The following is a 16,341-nucleotide window of genomic DNA, read 5'->3' as shown; positions in this document are numbered from 1 at the left end:
CCCCCCCCCCGGGAGGACAGAAGCTGCTTTGGGGCTCCGGCGGGCAAGTGGCGGTGCCAGGATGCCAGGCCAGGCAGGCGGGGCTGGAAGCACCTGCGTGGATCCATCCAGGGCAACGCTGGTGACCTCAATTCCCTACCAATCCCCAGCACCCACAAGAGAAACAGCTGGACGAGTCATACAACCTTCTGTACTGGCTCGCCAACAAGGGTCTGGACCTAACCTGGATCTGGCCCACCTGATCCGGGCTTTCCATTCTGCGGCTCAGTGCCTTAACCCGAAGAGCAGGTGCTGGGGGTTTCTAGGGCTCTGGACGGGGGGGGGGCTTTCTCTTGTTTAGTTCTCTTGTGCAGTGGGGGGGGGGTGAATTCAGGTGACCCAGCTACGGGCAGGAAATATGGCAACCTCCCCCTTACCTGGAAGCGCCGATCTCAGTCTGGATCAGGCCCTTTGCATTTAGTTGGAAAGTGCAAAACAAGGAAGGCGGAGAGCCAACGTCCGTGTGCGAGGTCCGGCGTTGTTGAGTCTTCAAAAGCTTGTGCTAGCGTTCAAAGTGCTGGCCAATCTGATTAAAAACAGATTAGATAAACTAATTAAAATCGCAGTCGGTGCTGTTCAACGTTTACCAATTTTTTTTGAATTGGCCTGGAAAGCTGCTGGTGACCAGCACAGGGCTTTCCGGGGGGGGGTGGGGAGCTTTCCTTTTTGCCACAGCAGAACCCCCCCCCACGCGCACACACAGCATGGGACCCCTCACAACTGCTTGCTGGCTTTGGGGCCACCCTCTCTCGTTTGCTCTTGGTCTCAGCACCCCCCTCTCCCCCCGCAGGTATCTGCAACTTCTCTGCCATCAAGATCTCAGTCAGCACCAAGCAGAGATGACTCAGAAAAGCGGCCGCTCTCTTCTGGGCTATTTTTGCCAGCCCAGAGCCCCCTGGCTGTGGGCCAACCCCGAGTGCCGACTCCTCTCCTTCAGCTGTTTGCCAAAAACCGTTCCCCGGTTCACACTTTGAGGCAGAGAGAGTGCGCCTGTGTCAGCAGAGAGAAGACCCCCCCCCAAAAAAATTACACCCCCCTCCCAGGTCTCTAAAACAAGCCAGGCAGCTCCCCCCCCCCTACGGTGGCCCCAGGCTTCCTTCTCATGTCCATGCAGCTGGGACGAGCTCAGTCGGTGGGCACGGAGTGCTGGAAGAGCCTTCAACTGTTCCAGCCTCAATGACCAGGATCCGGCCACAATGGCTGGGAAATGCACAGCCCCTAGCATGTCGGAACCTGCTGAAACCTCTGCAACTGGGCTGGAGTCGCCCGTGGATGCAGAGGGCCCTGCGGTGCTCTGGGGTTTCACACCTTCCATCATCCTTTCTTATGCCCATGCTGCCGGCCAGCCCCAAATGGTGGGGGCTGAATCCCCCCAACCCAGATCTGCCTCGGAGACAGTTGGCTGCAGGAACCCAGGAAAGGGGCTTCAAGTAGCTGGGAGCAAGCCTGTAGCTGGGAGCAAGCCTGGAGTTGGTGGCTAACAAGACCAAGGGGGGCACTTTCTCATCAGGTGCTTCTAGAGGCTTTTGCAAAGACTCTGCCCCACACTCTGGATTTTATGGGGCTTTACAGAACACCTTCTACCACTTTTGGCAGAAGTCATGGGCTTCTTTAAGGGGGAAAAGACTTAGGTTTTGGTACTTTCTGTTGGCTTGTAAAAAGAGCCTTGCTCTGGAAGCACTTGTGTGTTGTTGTTGTTTTTCCAGAAGTAGCCATGATCTCCTCCCGAGGGAGCAGAACAGGGGCCTGCAGAAAGAGCCAACATAACCTAGCAAAGAAGAAGGTGCTCAAACCAGGGTCTTCTCATGAGAGAAAAGCTAGAATCCAGCTGGGGATTCCAGCAACTGCAGTCAGAAGATATTCTGGAGTTAACAACGCACACACTTGGGGGTGTGGAAGCATTTTTTTTTTTTATCCAGAGGGACTTCAGGGCAAGGGTGGTGATGAGATGGGAAGTAGAAGTTCAGGCTCATTTCAACATAGGGCAGAACTTAGATCAACAGGGCTGAGCTGCCACTGAGGGACAGATCATGAAAAGGAAGAGGCATTTGAGACCATATCGCAAAAATCCACTGGCTACTGAAGCACACCAAAGGATTTCAGAATATCAGTTTATGCTTTTTAGACTAAGCAAAGCCTCTGAATGTGTAAGTCACAAGAAACTATGGGCTGTTGTGAAAGAAATGGGTGTGCTTGAACACTTGATTGTTTGGTGTGTAACTTGTACTATGGACAAGAAGTTACCCTTAGGACAGAATACGGAGAGACAGAATGGTTTCCTATAGGCAAAGATGTCTGTCATGGGTACATTTTATCCCGTTATCAGTTTAATCTGTATGCAGAACACACCATACAGAAAGCAGGAGATTCAGATGCAGGAGGAGTGAAAATTAGAAGAAGGAACCTCAATAATCCAAGACATGCAGATGATACCATCTTACTGGCAGGAAGCAGCAATGATGCGAAACCACCGTTAGGGAAGGTAAAAGAAGAAAGTGCCAAAGCAGGACTGCAGTTGAATGTTAAGAAGACAAAAATCATGACAACAGAAGAACTACACAACTTTATCCTTAACAATGAAGAAATTGAAACAATTAAAGATTTAGTATACCTTGGAGAATCCAAATGGAGAATGCAGCCAAGAAATCAGAAGACTGAGAATTGGAGAGGCAGCAAAGAAGGAATGAGAAAAGATCATCAAGTGTAAGGATGGGTCAGTAGAAACCAAGGCCAAGATCAAAAGTGTTGAAATGGAGGCTGTCCTACTTTGGGTACCACCATGAGAAGGCAGGCTTCTCTGAAACAGACAATCATGTTGGGAAAAGTTGAAGACAGCAGGAAAAGAAGAAGACCCAGTACAGGACAGATGTACTCACTAAACTTAAGGAAGCCACAATCTTGAGTTTTCAAGAGCTGAGCAAGGCGGTTGAGGACATTTTGGAGATAGCTCATTCATGGGGTTTCCATAAGTTAGAGACCACTTAACCAACAACAACAGACCTGCTTCCAGGAATGCCTGCCTCTTGAGCAGAGCTTTAAAGAGCAAAAAAGTTGGCAGGGCTGGCGATGTTCTAAGTCCCTCCAGCACCTTGTTTTCACAACAGGCAGAAGAAAAAGCAGATTCATTTGCTCCTCCCTCCCTGGCCAGAGATATCCTGAGCTTCCAGCAAGATAATCCTGCTGAGGAGGCCATGAGAAAAGTCAACGGAGGAGGTGGAAAATGTGATCCTGCTGGTGGGAGCAGGGGAAGGGGGCCGGGGTGGGGTGGGGGAGGGCTCCTCCGATGGAGCCTTTGCGCTCAGAAACAGGTTGGCAGGGAGGGCTTCACCTCCTGCCGTGCGGGAGGCTTAAAATAGTAACTCTCCGAGGCCGGATGGGACTCCCCAGAAAAACCTAATATGTGGTAACGGATCGCTTGGCTGCTCCACGTGGGTTGGCTTGGTCTCCAGGCCAAGATCCAGCTGGCGCAAAGAAAGACTTCCTGCACTTCCTCTCCCGGTGGGTGCCAGGAGGGAGGACCTACCCTTGATTTACAGCGAGGGCGGCTGGTTCTGCCCCAATAAGGCCAAGGGGTCCCACCCGCCCTGCAGGGGAGGCACAGCCTGCCAGAGGGGGAAGGTGGCATGTGCCATCCTGGCGCTGCTGGTCCCGAATCGTGACCACGAGTTGGAGGCGACTGGTTAGGCCATCTGGGATGGGAACCGGGCATGTCTGCATTAAATTCTCTACCACTTGGGGGGGGGCGTGTTTCATCACAGAGGATTTCCTTCCTCTGGGCCACATGCTTTTCAAGGCACTTTCTCCAGCATCCAACCACCGAACACACCCTGATGAGACAGAATTGAGTTTTCTCCTTTTGATGGAGGGTGTTTCCACCCTTTATTGCCTCTCAGTCTAGACCTCCAGAGAGAGAGAGAGAGAGAGAGAGAGAGAGAGAGAGAGAGAGAGAGAGAGAGAGAGATTTTCTAGACAAACTGAAGGATTTTTTTTAAAAGCCCCCCCCCTCCAAGATAGGAAACCTAGCAGCCCTCTTCCTTTGCACGAGAGGTGGTGTGGTGGCTCCTTGTAGCCGGTGTGAGAGAAGCAGTCCTGCGTCTCAGCTCCGAGACCCACCACTCGGTTAAAGCTTTTTCCACAGACAGTCCCGCTTCCCAGGCTGGGGGGGGGGGGGGCAGGATGGCTCTTCTCTCCCAGCCGCCACCCCCACCGGGCCCTCCTCAAAGAAAAAGCACATTCCGCAGCTTCCTTCCCTCCTTCCTTCGGCTATCTGGGGACTCTCCCTGAGGCACCTCCTGAACTTATCTCAAGGCGCCAAGGTGGGCCGTACGCTTCATTCCTGGCTGCCCTACGTAATGCCCTGGCAGCAGCCGGGCAGGTACCAGGAGGGAGGGAGGGAGGGAGAACAGGGTGGCACTTTTTGGAAGTATGAAAGCGGCCAAAGGGCCAGACAAAGCCAAGGCCCTGGAGGTGCCCTCTTTCTCTACCCCCTTTAGTGCCTACCTCGAGTCAGGGCCATTTAAAGCTCGGGGGGGGGGCTTTGGAGGGAAAGAGAGGCCCGAAGAGAGGCAGAACCAGGTTGCACAGATGGAGTTCCTCGTCTAAAGTCCTGTCCTCCCCCTCTCACGGCACCCCAAACCACAGCCCGGCAAAGGGACTGAGCACCACCTGCCAACCTGGCTCTCCCCTTGGGCAGCATGAGAGGAGACCTCCAGTCAAAGGTGCCCCCACTATTCCCACGGCTGATCCTACCCGTGAGCCCATGGGCTCCCCCAGAAGCACAGAGCAGAGCGGCGGTGATCCCTGTAGGTGCACAGTGCCCCACGGCCCCCATCCAGGGTGGTGCTGAGGGAGGCCACAGCGCCCGCACCCTCTTTAGCCACCTCCGACCAGGCTTCTCTCCCTCCTGGCTTCCAGGCGGATGCCCACGGCCTGGTTCTGGATCCCCTCCTCTGCCGGAGGGGGGGGGAGGGAGGGAGGAGGAAGACAGCCTTCCTGTCAGGGTCCCTTGTGTTCCCTCAGCAAAGCCACCGTAATCAGCATAATAAGCATCCTGCTGTCCCACTCAAAGGGCAACTGCCCCTCTCTGCAATTTAGCTACCTGACATTCCAGTTATTTATTACAGCCACCCGGCTGCCAAAGATCAGGGCGTCTGACTCCTGCTTTATGATGCAAACCTTGAAGATGTGGAGCTGGCTTTGGCACCAGTTCCTTAAAGCCACTACTCTTGTGGGGGGGGCGCTGGCTCCCCCCCAACTCACAGCCTCAGGGCACAGCTCTCTACTTGGTGAGATGCAAGGAAAGGAGCAACCGAGACCCCTATTTCACCCCCAGAAAACCCCCCTCTGGTTCAGGTGCTCCCTTAGGCAACAAAGGGATCCGATTGCAGTTGGCAGTGTGGGGGGGGCGAGGGGGGACCTCTGCCCTTCACCTCTGGATTCGGGTCAGGAAAGGAACCTCAGGGTGCAGGGAAGCAAACCCAACTGGGAGGCTGGAATTGTAGACCACCTTTCTGGCGATCCCTACCGTGACCCCCAGCCCATGTGCAGAGGGCCAGAACATGCAGGCTGCAGGAAGAGTGTGTGTCTCTACAGAGCAGGAGCAGATGTTTTTTGTACCTTGATGGCTCTTAACACCTCATTCGAGGTCAAACCACAGTCATAGATGACATTTTCCTGATCCCCCCCCCCAAAATACCCCGATTTCTTCCCCCACCGGCTGTGAGGAGTGCAGCTAAACTCTGAAGAAAAGGGAATCGAGGAGAGCAGAAGGGGAATACAGTATCCTGATCTCAGTTAGGCAGAAAATCCTCCAGGCGCTTTCCTGGCCCCCTTGGAGTGGGGAGGAATCTCCGGCCACCCCTCGGGCCAGTGGGTCAATGGGGACAGGCGACAGAAAGGCGAAAACGGGTGCGTAGGCATCTCGTGGATGGGAGGGGGGGCGAGCGAACGCGGCTCCCCTGGCCGGTCTCCGGACACAACACGAAGGCTGGGGGGGGGGGAAGGAACCAGGGGCTCCCCCTGGGAGATCGGGCAGGCAGGGCGCGGCCGGAGTGAGGGGACCGGTCCGGCTCCCTGGGAAGCAAGCAGCCCCTCCGGCGAGGTGGCCCTTCCGCCCCAGGACCGCCAGCCCCAAACCTGCCTCCCTGCCTGCCTACAAGGCGACCAGGCGCCGGCTCGCTCGTCCGCCCGACCAGCTCCGCGGGGCCTCCCTCTCCTCCTCCTCCTCCTTCCCCCCTCCTCGCGGTCCGTCCGCCCCTCCGCCCAGCCGCCGCCTATAAAAACCAAAGTCCGACGGCCATCGAGAAGAGTGACGCGAGCCCAGGGAGGTCCGCCAGAGGCGCAGCGCCGCCGGACAAGAGGGCAGCTTCGCCCGGCGGTGTCGGGCAGCAGCGGCAGCGCCGCTCGGGGACTCGGCTTGCGCGCGATCCAGAGCAAGGCGGGCGGGCGGTCAGCCTCGGCGCCGCTTGCGCGGGGATCGCCGGCCATGGAGGTGAGCGGGCCGGCGCGTTCCTTGCCGTCGAGCGACCCGGGCGACCTGAGCAGCCAGGACGCGCAGACGGTGTGCGAGGCGCTGGGCCGCTACGAGGAGACCTTGCGCGGGGCCGTCCGGGAGATCCACGTGGACATCCAGGCCTTCAAGACCGGCGTGGACCGGCAAGTGGCGGAGGTGCTGCGCCTGGCCACCCCGCTGAGCCACACGGTGGCCGAGCTCCAGCGGGACAACCAGCGGCTGCGCGGCCAGGTGGAGAGCCTGGCGCGGCAGGTGGAGAGCCTCGGGCGGGCCGCCCAGCAGCAGCAGCAGCAGCTCCCCCCGGACGCCGAGCCCTCCGGCGCCGCCCGTTTCGCCAGCCACGCCAAGCTGGCGCTCGCAGGCAAGAGCCAGGTAAGGCGCCGGCCAAGGGGGGGCCAAAGGGCCGTCCTCGGGGCCTGTCATGGGGCCGCGCGTTCCGTCGGCGGCCGCCGCCAGCGCTGAACGGCCGGTGCCAGAAACGCAGGCTCCCAGTCGCCTCTTCCAAGCTGGCCCGCAAGGGAGCCGCTCCCTCTGGGCCGCCCCTTCCTCTCTCTGCCGCAACTCTTGGGGCTCGCGGAGGAAAGAGGGCCCGGGCTTCAGCTGTCCAGCCGATGCTTCCGGCCGTCAAGCGCCGCCCGCCTGAGAGGGTCTGCTTGGACTGGAAGGAAAAGACAGGAGGACCCCTGAGCATGTGCAGAGAACTTGCCTCGAGGTGGAGGCTGTGGTTGCTCTATGTGGGGAGGGAGGTCTATTCTTTTGCTTCTCATGCGCTTCACGCATGAAAGCCAATACCAAAAGCTGTTTCTGGAACTGGCTCCTTAGGTGGCCAGAAGCAAAGGGTGGCAGATGGGTTAGAGATGATCCCTGGGGTAGCTCCAGATCCTCCGTTCAGGGATCTGGTGAAAAGGAAGGAAGCAGGCTGGCAGCTTCCGCTGAGGCTGGCGCAGGAATGGACTTGAGGTCTGTTCTCCGGACCTTTAAGGAAGGAGCGACCGCTTGCCAAGCCCCAAAATAGACGGAGGAGGGGGAGGCCTCTTTGCTCAGGACGTGATGTCCTGCCTCCCGCAGAGGAATCATCCCCACCAGGATTTCTCAACCCGGGTATCAGATGGAGAAGCTGCTGCTCTTGGTGGCACCTGCTGGCTTCTCTTTGCTGCCACCCGAGAAGCTGAGAGCCTGGGCCTTCAGGTCCCCCAGGGATCTGGGCCTTAAACATTGGCCCCAGCGAGACGCTGGCTCACAAGGAGCCCTGGCAGGCCCCTGGCAATCATCCAGTCTTGTGCCCAGCAGGTTCGGTGCTCCAGCTCACCAGCCACAGCTGAAGGACCCGAGCTGCTCTCTCTGCACCCCTGATGCTGGCTTTCTTGGACCCCCTTGCCCGCTCGCCAGCTTCTCACTCGCATCGCCTTTTCTTCGGTTGGCTGCGCCGGAAAAGACGTGGGCACAGAGCTGGTTGGGAACGCTGGGGACACTGGAGCATCCACAGACCCTCACCCCTTCTCCTCTCCAGGACCATCCATGCGGGCATGGTGATGGCGAGGGGGGGTTGAACACACACATCTCCACACCCGAGCCTGCTTCAGTTTGTCCTGCGGAGACTCTAGTTCCGACAGAGGGATTGGCATCAGCAAAAAGGGGCCTTTCCCCCTGGGCCCCTTCTTCCTAGTGCATGATGCAAATCACCCAGCCAGGAAGAAGCCCGGCTGCTTTGCAAAGTTGCCTTTCAGCCTCGGGCACAGATCTGGTTCTTCCTGGAGAGTCAGTTCCCCTCACTGTCCGGCGGTGTGTGTGTGTCTGCATTCCCCCTGTTGTCCTGATGGAGTTTTGTGTTCCTCCAAGCCGACCCTGGCGCAGGGTTCTGAGTCCAAGCCAGCCGACTGGGTCTCTCCTTCCTGGGAAAGGAAAGGAAGGGCCCAGCCAGCAGCAAGCAGCTCCTGCCTTTCTGTCGAGATGATGAATGGCTTTCGTGTGGCGGAGCAGCCGCATCGGCTTAGGTTACAGGGAGGGGGAGAAGCAAGCAGAGGCAGACAGCTGGGGCAAAAGAGGGTGGGAGCCTAGAAGCAGGGGCTTGTTCTCTCCATCTTCTGCTGCAGGTCTGGCCATGTGGGGATGCTCACCCTCCCCAAGTTCACACTGGTGCAGAAATGTCCCCTTGGGAAGGAAAGGGTACCATCCTCACTAAGCAGGTGCAGGGAAGAGAGGAGGGCACAGATGTATCAGCAAAGGCTGGTCTGCTCTCGGTCTTTCTTGTAGTTCCTCTGCATGGCTTCCTTCTGCCTCCAATGGCCTTTCTGTGGTCCCTCTGCTTTGAGCCAAGGTGCTGGATGCATATCCGTGCTTCCATCGGCCCCTCTCCTCTCCCCTTGGAGACGGCTTTCTCCACTCCAAATCTCTCTCCTCCTTCCCAGCTTTCTGGATGCTGCTCAGGGTGGGGTGGTGGTGGGAGGTCTTGCTCTCCTTACCCATCCTCTAATTCAGTGGTTCTTAACGTGGGCGATAATGCCCCCCAGGGGGTGATTTCATTTTTTAGGGGGGCAGTAGAACGAAAAGGGGTGGTGTGGGGGCGCTGGAGCAGAAGGGGGGTGGTAGGGTGGTGCTGGAGCAAGCCAAATCTGTGAAGATGGCTGCAGCCTTTTTACAATGTGCATGAATATATATTTTCCTCCAATCTTAATTTAGGTTCAGAGTTTTTGTCTTGAAATTTTTAGTTCCTGCACTGCGGTTTGTTTTTATGCCCTTTTTATATTTCTTTTTGCGTCTTAAAATTCGCTTGCAACTAAATCATTAAATGTTACTTTTTGGAGGCATTTCATTTTCTTGAAATTGAATTTTGTTTTCAGGGATCATTGCATTTAAGTGTCTTAAATAAATAAATAAATAAATAAATAAATAAATAAATAAATAAATAAATAAATAAATAAATAAATAAATAAGATATCATCACTGCGGGGAGAGGGGCGATAACTTCCTCAATGGCTCAAGGGGCGTTTCTTTCAAAAAGGTTAAGAACCACTGCTCTAATTGACCAAGGCAGCTGCTAACCAGCAGCTTTCGTGGAAGATCGCTTTGCATTTCAGCAGCCCCTGGTGTGACTCACACGAGCGGCTGCTGGATCAAAGTCATGTTTCAGAGACGGCCAGGCCAGAATGACAGCTTGTGCTTCCTGAGGTCAAGCACAGAATTAAAATCTGCATCTACAAGGCATTTCCTTGAATGTGAAGCCATCATATGTTAGTTTCCAAAGGGACATCTATGTTAGTCTCTCTCAGCTTGTTGGCCAAACTAAAGCGGGGCAGGGAGGTCAAAGTATTTTGGCCCTTTAAAAACTAATACATTTGTTTTGGAGTGAACTTTCATTGATAAAAATCCACTTCTCTAGACATAGTATATTCCTGTTCTTCCCAAGCCAGAATGTGGCTTTAAAAGGAGCTTGTGGGTCTCTTTAAACAGATTAAATTCCTTTTGGTTGAGGAGCTGTTTTTCCTGTACATTGCCTTTACTGGACACGGAGTACACGTCCCTTGTGAGAAATGCACACACAGAGCCAGCTTCCTGTCTTGCACCTTCACTTTTATTGATCACTTTATAAACCGTTCTTCTTTTCATGCAAAGAAACAAAACACAATTTCACAAGTTAAAACCATTTTGAAATTGCCACAAAAACACACCACAGAGCTGTAGCACAGGGAGGAGTTTGTGATGTTACAAGTACTGGCCAGCCAGTGCTGTGCACTGGCAAAACGAACCTTGCTCGGCTCTGCCTTGGGAGAGTAGCCTGTGGTGGGTGCACTGATGCTCCAGGTCGGAGCATTAAAGTTTTCAGCCATGAGCGTTTCCTTTACACAGTTGCATTGCAAGTTGGTGCAAAAGATGCAGGAAGCACACAGCATCATCCTTCTTGTGCAGGAAATGTCTTCTGCTCCATCCATCACTGCCTGGACTTCTTTCTGCCCTGGTACAAACCAAAGCCAGCTCTGCAGAGCATGACCCTGGACCCAGCAGCCCCTGTCTGGCTGAGCTCCCCACGAGGGCTGTGATCTAGATCATCTTTTCTGAAGTGCAACAGAGACCATCTCTTAACATTGGCTGGGCAGCCCATAAACAACAGCTGTGTTTTTTCTCCTGTGGCGGGCAAGGCATCTGAGGGCTGGCTTTGGGAGGCAGGGAGAGGCTTGGTCTCTGGCCAAGTGTCGCCGTGGCCAGAGAGGGTCACCAGCCAGTGCACGGTGAGGGATGGCCCCTTCATGTCCCTCTCTGGTGTTTTCTGCTGGCCAGCACCCAGGGGCTCAGAACTGAAGCCCACAGAGGAGAAAAGGGAATGGGGAGGCAGCCAGTGGACTTTGCCCGTCAGAAAACAGATCCCATTCCTCTCCAGTATCTCCAGGGCTGACGGCCTGGGTTTAGATCACAGCTCTTTGGGGGTGTAACCAGGAGAGGCAGAGAACGGGCCCCTCCACCTCTCCAGCATGTGTGTGCCAGCAGGCATGGGCTTCTTCTCATGCAGCTACTTAGAGTCTCTGCTGAGCTGATAGCCAGCGAGGGGGAAGGCCAGCCGCTCAGCATCCAGGGCTGAAGGAGAGGCGAGGACCACGGAGACGAAGGCAGTTCTCTGTGGGGCCAAGTGAGAAGAGGCTCTGCCAGGCCATGCACCTGGCAGGGAGCAGAAGGCCTTTTGTGGGGCTGGGGGGCTGAAGCCTTCTCGAACTGGAGGGTGGCTGCTCAGCTCACCTGAACCCTGGAGAAGGACAGCTGGCCAGGTTTGGCAAGGGTGTGGGGTGGGGATCTCTTGCATGTCATTAAACATCCACAAGTGAAGAAGCACGATGTGGATGCTCCACTCACCCCATTGATTGGGACAAGAGGAGCCGAGAAACTAACAGCCCCCCAAAACACACACACACACACACAGGTACAGCAGAGCCTTGTGAGGGGCTGGGGGCTCCTTCCTTCCCTCCCTCCAGCAACCCCAGACGGAAGCTGCCGACTCCTTCCTTCCCCCATTCCTGACCCACAGCTGCCTTCTCCCCTTGCTTTCGCAGAGTCTGGACTTTGAGGAACGGAGCCATCGCGTCTCCAGGGCCAGTACCGAGAACGGGCACCAGCCTCGTGGAAGGGCGAGGGAAGGGCAGGAGGAGAACGGACCAGGTGGGAAGTTGTTTGGGGTGTGTTGTCTTCCTTGGAGGAGAGCTTTGGGTTCAGGCGAGCCTTTCTGGGGCTTCATAGCACCGGTAGATCTCTTATGGGGAGGGGCGTGTGGGTCCGCTGCTTTCCTGCCCTCCCTCTCTCAAGAGATGGGAGCAAAAGGTCCCCGGGCGGGGGGGAGGGCTTTGGATTTGAATCACGTTTGACTCCAGACAGAACTCAAAGCTGCTTCGAACCTCTCGCTTGTTCCTCTCCTTAGGTCTGGGCTGGCACTCCCAGGAAGCCGCCCCCGCCTCTCCCCCATCTCCTCCAGCGTCAGCTGCTCCCCTCGAGGCCCACGCGCCGGCCGTGTCCGCCCGGATGCCACACCTCCCGGTGACCGCGGTGACCCGGGTTTCGGAAACCTTTTCCGGAGAAACTGTCAGGTCGCCGGTCTCCCCCACCTCCCCAGGGGGCCCCCTGAGTGATGGTCCCGGCGAGGCTGAGCCAAAAGCATCCCCCAACCAAGCAGGTGAGAAGGGTCTTCCCCACCACCATCTTATGGCTTCTGCTCCCGGCAGTGGCTGCTGCTGTTCTGCTTCAGCCTTTCCTGACCTGCCTCCGTTGCAACCCTTTCCTTCCCCAGCAGGCAGCAGAGAGCAAACCCACAGGCGGAAATCTCTCCCACTGCCTCCTCAGGCAGAAACCCCTCTGTCCGTCCATTCAACAGCAGAGAAGAGCAGCAGCTGCTTTGCTCCAGGCGGCTGGCAGGCTGCCTGCGGGCTTCTCTCTCGTCTTCCCGAAGAAATCCCAAGAGGAAACACAGTGGCCGTTGGGGGGGGGGGCATCTTTTTCTACTCAATTCTTTATCATTCTCTTTCCTTCCTTCCTTCCTCCAACCAACCGGAAAGGTTCAAGCCCTGTGAGGAACTGGAGCGCGAGTTCCACGCGGACGACGAGCACCTCCCTCAATGCAGGTCAGAGGCTTCCTGAGATGCACTCTATGCCCCTTGGCTCAACGCTTCTAGATGCGGCCGGTTGATCTTCATGGAAGGTCAACGGGGGGGGGGGGGGGAACGGCATTCGGGCAGGAGGGCTGTAGGACCAGTTATTCCATTCCAGAACTAGGCAGACTTTTCCCAGCCTTAAGACGTCTAGCAGGGGTGGTTAGCAGTGGGGATGGGTAGAACCTCCAGGTCAGAGGGCAGTCTAGCTTAAGGTGCCGGAGGGAGATCCAAGCTGGGTTTCGCTGCTTTAGGAGGAGGAAGCATGGCAAGGTGAGCTGATTTCTCCCTTTCTCTTTCTGTGCAGAGCTGTTCTCCTCTGTGACAAAGTCTGTGTCCAGCGTGAGCTATGAAAGGTGAGCTCGCACAGGGCAGCTACACCTGGGGCTGGCGGTTGCCAGCATCACACGCCATGCCAGGGAGAGAACGGTGCACCGACGGTCTCCCTGTGCAGCCGATGCAGTGGATTCACCCCCTTCTGCTGCGTGGATCCCGTGGAACGTTGTCTAAACATCTCCCTTTCCTATGCAGTGCCAGCCGGCAGGGGTTGGCCCCACAATCCCACTCCCCACCTCCGGCAGTCCAGCCCCGGCCAGCAGAGAAGCGGAAGGAGCTGGTGAGGTCTCAGACGCTGCCCCGCACCTCCGGGGCCCAAGCCAGAAAAGCCCTCTTTGAGAAATTTGAGCAGGACACTGGGAAGTACGTGGTTCCTTCTGGGCCCAATCCAGCCCTTTTGCAACTGTGGGTCTGCGGGGGGGGGGGAGTTCAGGCAAACAGGGGCAGGGGGCAGCCAGGGGTGGGAGTTTGGGGCATGGAAAGTGGAGAACCTGCCTGCAGCTCATCCTTAAGGAGAAGGTGGCTGCTGGAGGTGCTCCATGGGAGTTATCGATTCGGTGGGTAGGTTTGGGACTCTGACCTTCTCCGGTTCTTCGCCCAGGGGAAAAGGCGAGGGCCGGCCGAAGCTGAAGAGGTCCCAGAGCTTTGGGGTGGCGAGCGCCAGCAGCATCAAACAGATTCTCCTGGATTGGTGCCGCTCCAAAACCATCGGCTACAAGGTGGGTAGAGCTGCCCCCACCTGATCCTGCCCTCCGCTGCTTGGGGCCGAGCCCCCCCCCAGGCAGGCACTGCCCTGCCCCGACTTGGCACCCAACCTTTTCCGCGTCAGGATGGCCCCCCCCTGAACCCCAGCCTTTGCCTTCCAGCACATCGACCTGCAGAACTTCTCCTCCAGTTGGAGCGACGGGATGGCCTTCTGCGCCCTCGTCCATTCCTTCTTCCCCGAAGCGTTCGACTACCAGGCTCGGGACCCCAGCAAGCGGAAGGAGAACTTCGAGACGGCGTTTTCTGCAGCCGAGTAAGTGGGTTTTTTTTTGGGGGGGGCTGCTTCAGCGACTCCTGCAGCCCCCCCCAGGTGCTCTGGGTGCAAGAGGGCAATTTGTGCAGTTCATGCCTAGCAGAGGGAAAGGTGTAGAAATCGGGGGCCCTGGCCCGCCGGAGCTTCCTTTCCGAGGTGGTGGGGCGGTGGGTCTTCCTTCGGCGTCCGCCCTGACTTGACCTTTGGCCTCCTTCCCTAGGAAAATGGCCGGCTGCGACCGCTTGATCGAAGTGGAGGACATGATGGCCATGGGCCGCAAACCGGACCCCATGTGCGTCTTCACCTACGTCCAGTCCCTCTACAACCACCTCCGGCGCTTTGAGTGAAGCCAGGCTGGGGCGCTGCAGGAGCGGGGCCCCTTGCCCGCAGTGGCTTTGGCACTCCCACCCGTTGCCCTCGGGTGCCTGGCATGAGAGCACGACCCCTGGAGTGGCTCAGAGGGCGTGCCCTGAGCCGAGGGGAGACCGAGGGGCAAGCAGCTATGGTGCCCTCCCAGGTCCTGGGGGTGGCTTCTGCAGGTTCCCCTCCAGTAGCCATTGGGGGAAACCGCTTCTCTCCCTTCCACTCCGAAGGTCCCCATTAAGGGGCGGCTCCCCACAGGGCCCTGCTTCTTGCTTACGATCCGGCAAGGGCGACGGAGCGAGCAGCCCCATCAGCGCCCAGTCCCTTCAAAGGATGCCCTGATGGCCGAGCAGGAGAAGATGTCCACTCTCCATCCATCCTCCTTCCTGCCTCAGGCAGACATCTGCTGGGGGTGGGCAATGGGGAGCCTGAGGTTGCTGGCCTGTGACTGGGGGTGACGGGAACCGGGTTCCACAGCAGCTGAGAAGGGGGCTGAATTTTGCCCCCCCCACGGTAGCCCAGCTGGGCCACAGGTACCCAGCTGAGTTTACAACCGCCAGAGAAGGTACCACATAGATGCCTCTGGCCTTGCCCCCACTGGATAAAATTAAGCCCAGGCATACATTTGCATACATTTTTCTGGGAAAGACCATGGAAGGGACACCCCTCTGTGGCCCCGACCACCTTTCTTCCACTTGGAGATCCCCATTCCCCTTTAAAAAAGGGGGGCCAGTGGCATCTCATTCCCCCCCACCTCCAGCTTTGCAAAACAGGGCTTCCTGGGCAGCAGAATTCTGCGCCAAACCCAGAACGGCTGCCCACTGCCCCCACCCTCACATACCAAAAAAAGGTACCACACACTCCGAGGGGGGAGGGTTGTGAGGGAAGGAAACCCTCCCAAGGAGACGTTTTTTAAATCCCGGATCATGTCAGAGGGCTGTATATCACGGAGAAGAAAAGGGACTCTGCACATGCTCAGAGGCACAAAAAGTAGCACAGCCATCTGCTGTTTAACAACTGGCAGGGGCTGAGTCCTCAGCCGAGTTACACCTGGCTGGGGAGGTGGCCACACTGGCTGGGGGATTCCTCTTCCTCCCCCCCCCCCAAATTGGAACGTTCCCATCCATAAGAGTTCTCAGCCAGCACTAGCCCTCCAAGCCAGCCCTCATTTCTGGGGGTGGGTCCTCCCACATCCTCAAAATCTGCTACGTGATCCCCACCCCCACCCCGGCTTCTCAAAGAGCTGCTGCACCCACTGGAGACCCAAGTGACCCTTCACACACCGCGACCACAACCTTGCCCAGGCCAGTCAAAGCTTTCTGTCTGTGGGGAATGGCTCCTTGCTGATCTCTTAAAGGTGTCTGTATAATTCTTATATATGAATAATAAAAAAAAATGTGAACGAGGTGATTGCAAATCTCTCTCTGTAGATGCCCCAAGGGGGCGGGATCCTCCTGGTGGGTGGGTGGGTTCCGCTGGGACCACACCTGTAAGGCTTCGGAGTGCCTTTAGCATCGCTTTTGCTGCCTGGATGGAAATCGGAGCACCTGAAACCTGGGGGGGGGGGGTCTCTTCCAACACGGCACACTTCCCATGGGGTTCAGGTAGCCTCTCGCACACGTGGCCGCCCCCCCCTCCAAGTCCGGGCGGGGGGAGATTGACTTTGCAGCTGTCCCTCCAGACCCGGGAGGAGGAGAGATCCCGGAGGCAAAGGAGGCGAGGATACCCCCTCCTGCCCGCCGGGGACTGCCACGGGGGGGGGGGGGGTGGTCTCCTTTTGCAGGTGAGGCCCTTGGGGGATGGGTTTTTCCCCCCACCCCCGAGATGGAGTGGGGGCAGTTGGAACCCCGCGGAAAGGGGGAATCCCTCCCAAACAGCTGCCCGCTCCCCTCCGGGGGCCACCCAGCGACTTACCTGGTCCGTCTCGCCGGCCGCTGCTCCCGGGCTGG

The 16,341-nt window shown here is 57.2% G+C and overlaps 1 protein-coding gene across 1 annotated transcript; it reads left to right on the top strand.

Annotated features, from left to right (window-relative positions):
• Positions 1–5,856: 5,856 nt before the first annotated feature.
• SMTNL2 (smoothelin like 2) lies at positions 5,857–15,794 on the top strand. Its single transcript, XM_072978421.2, has 9 exons — positions 5,857–6,922; positions 11,590–11,695; positions 11,952–12,203; positions 12,583–12,648; positions 12,983–13,031; positions 13,207–13,374; positions 13,613–13,730; positions 13,878–14,029; positions 14,250–15,794. Exons 1-9 carry the CDS (start codon positions 5,966–5,968, stop codon positions 14,374–14,376), a joined length of 1,995 nt encoding a protein of 664 aa, XP_072834522.2. The 5' UTR covers positions 5,857–5,965; the 3' UTR covers positions 14,377–15,794.
• Positions 15,795–16,341: the final 547 nt, after the last annotated feature.

The sequence above is a fragment of the Pogona vitticeps genome, chromosome 7 (assembly GCF_051106095.1).
Source record: "Pogona vitticeps strain Pit_001003342236 chromosome 7, PviZW2.1, whole genome shotgun sequence".
NCBI lineage: Eukaryota > Metazoa > Chordata > Lepidosauria > Squamata > Agamidae > Pogona > Pogona vitticeps.
The sequence above is the reverse complement of the archived record's forward strand: the minus strand, read 5'-3'. Positions and strand labels throughout refer to the sequence as shown.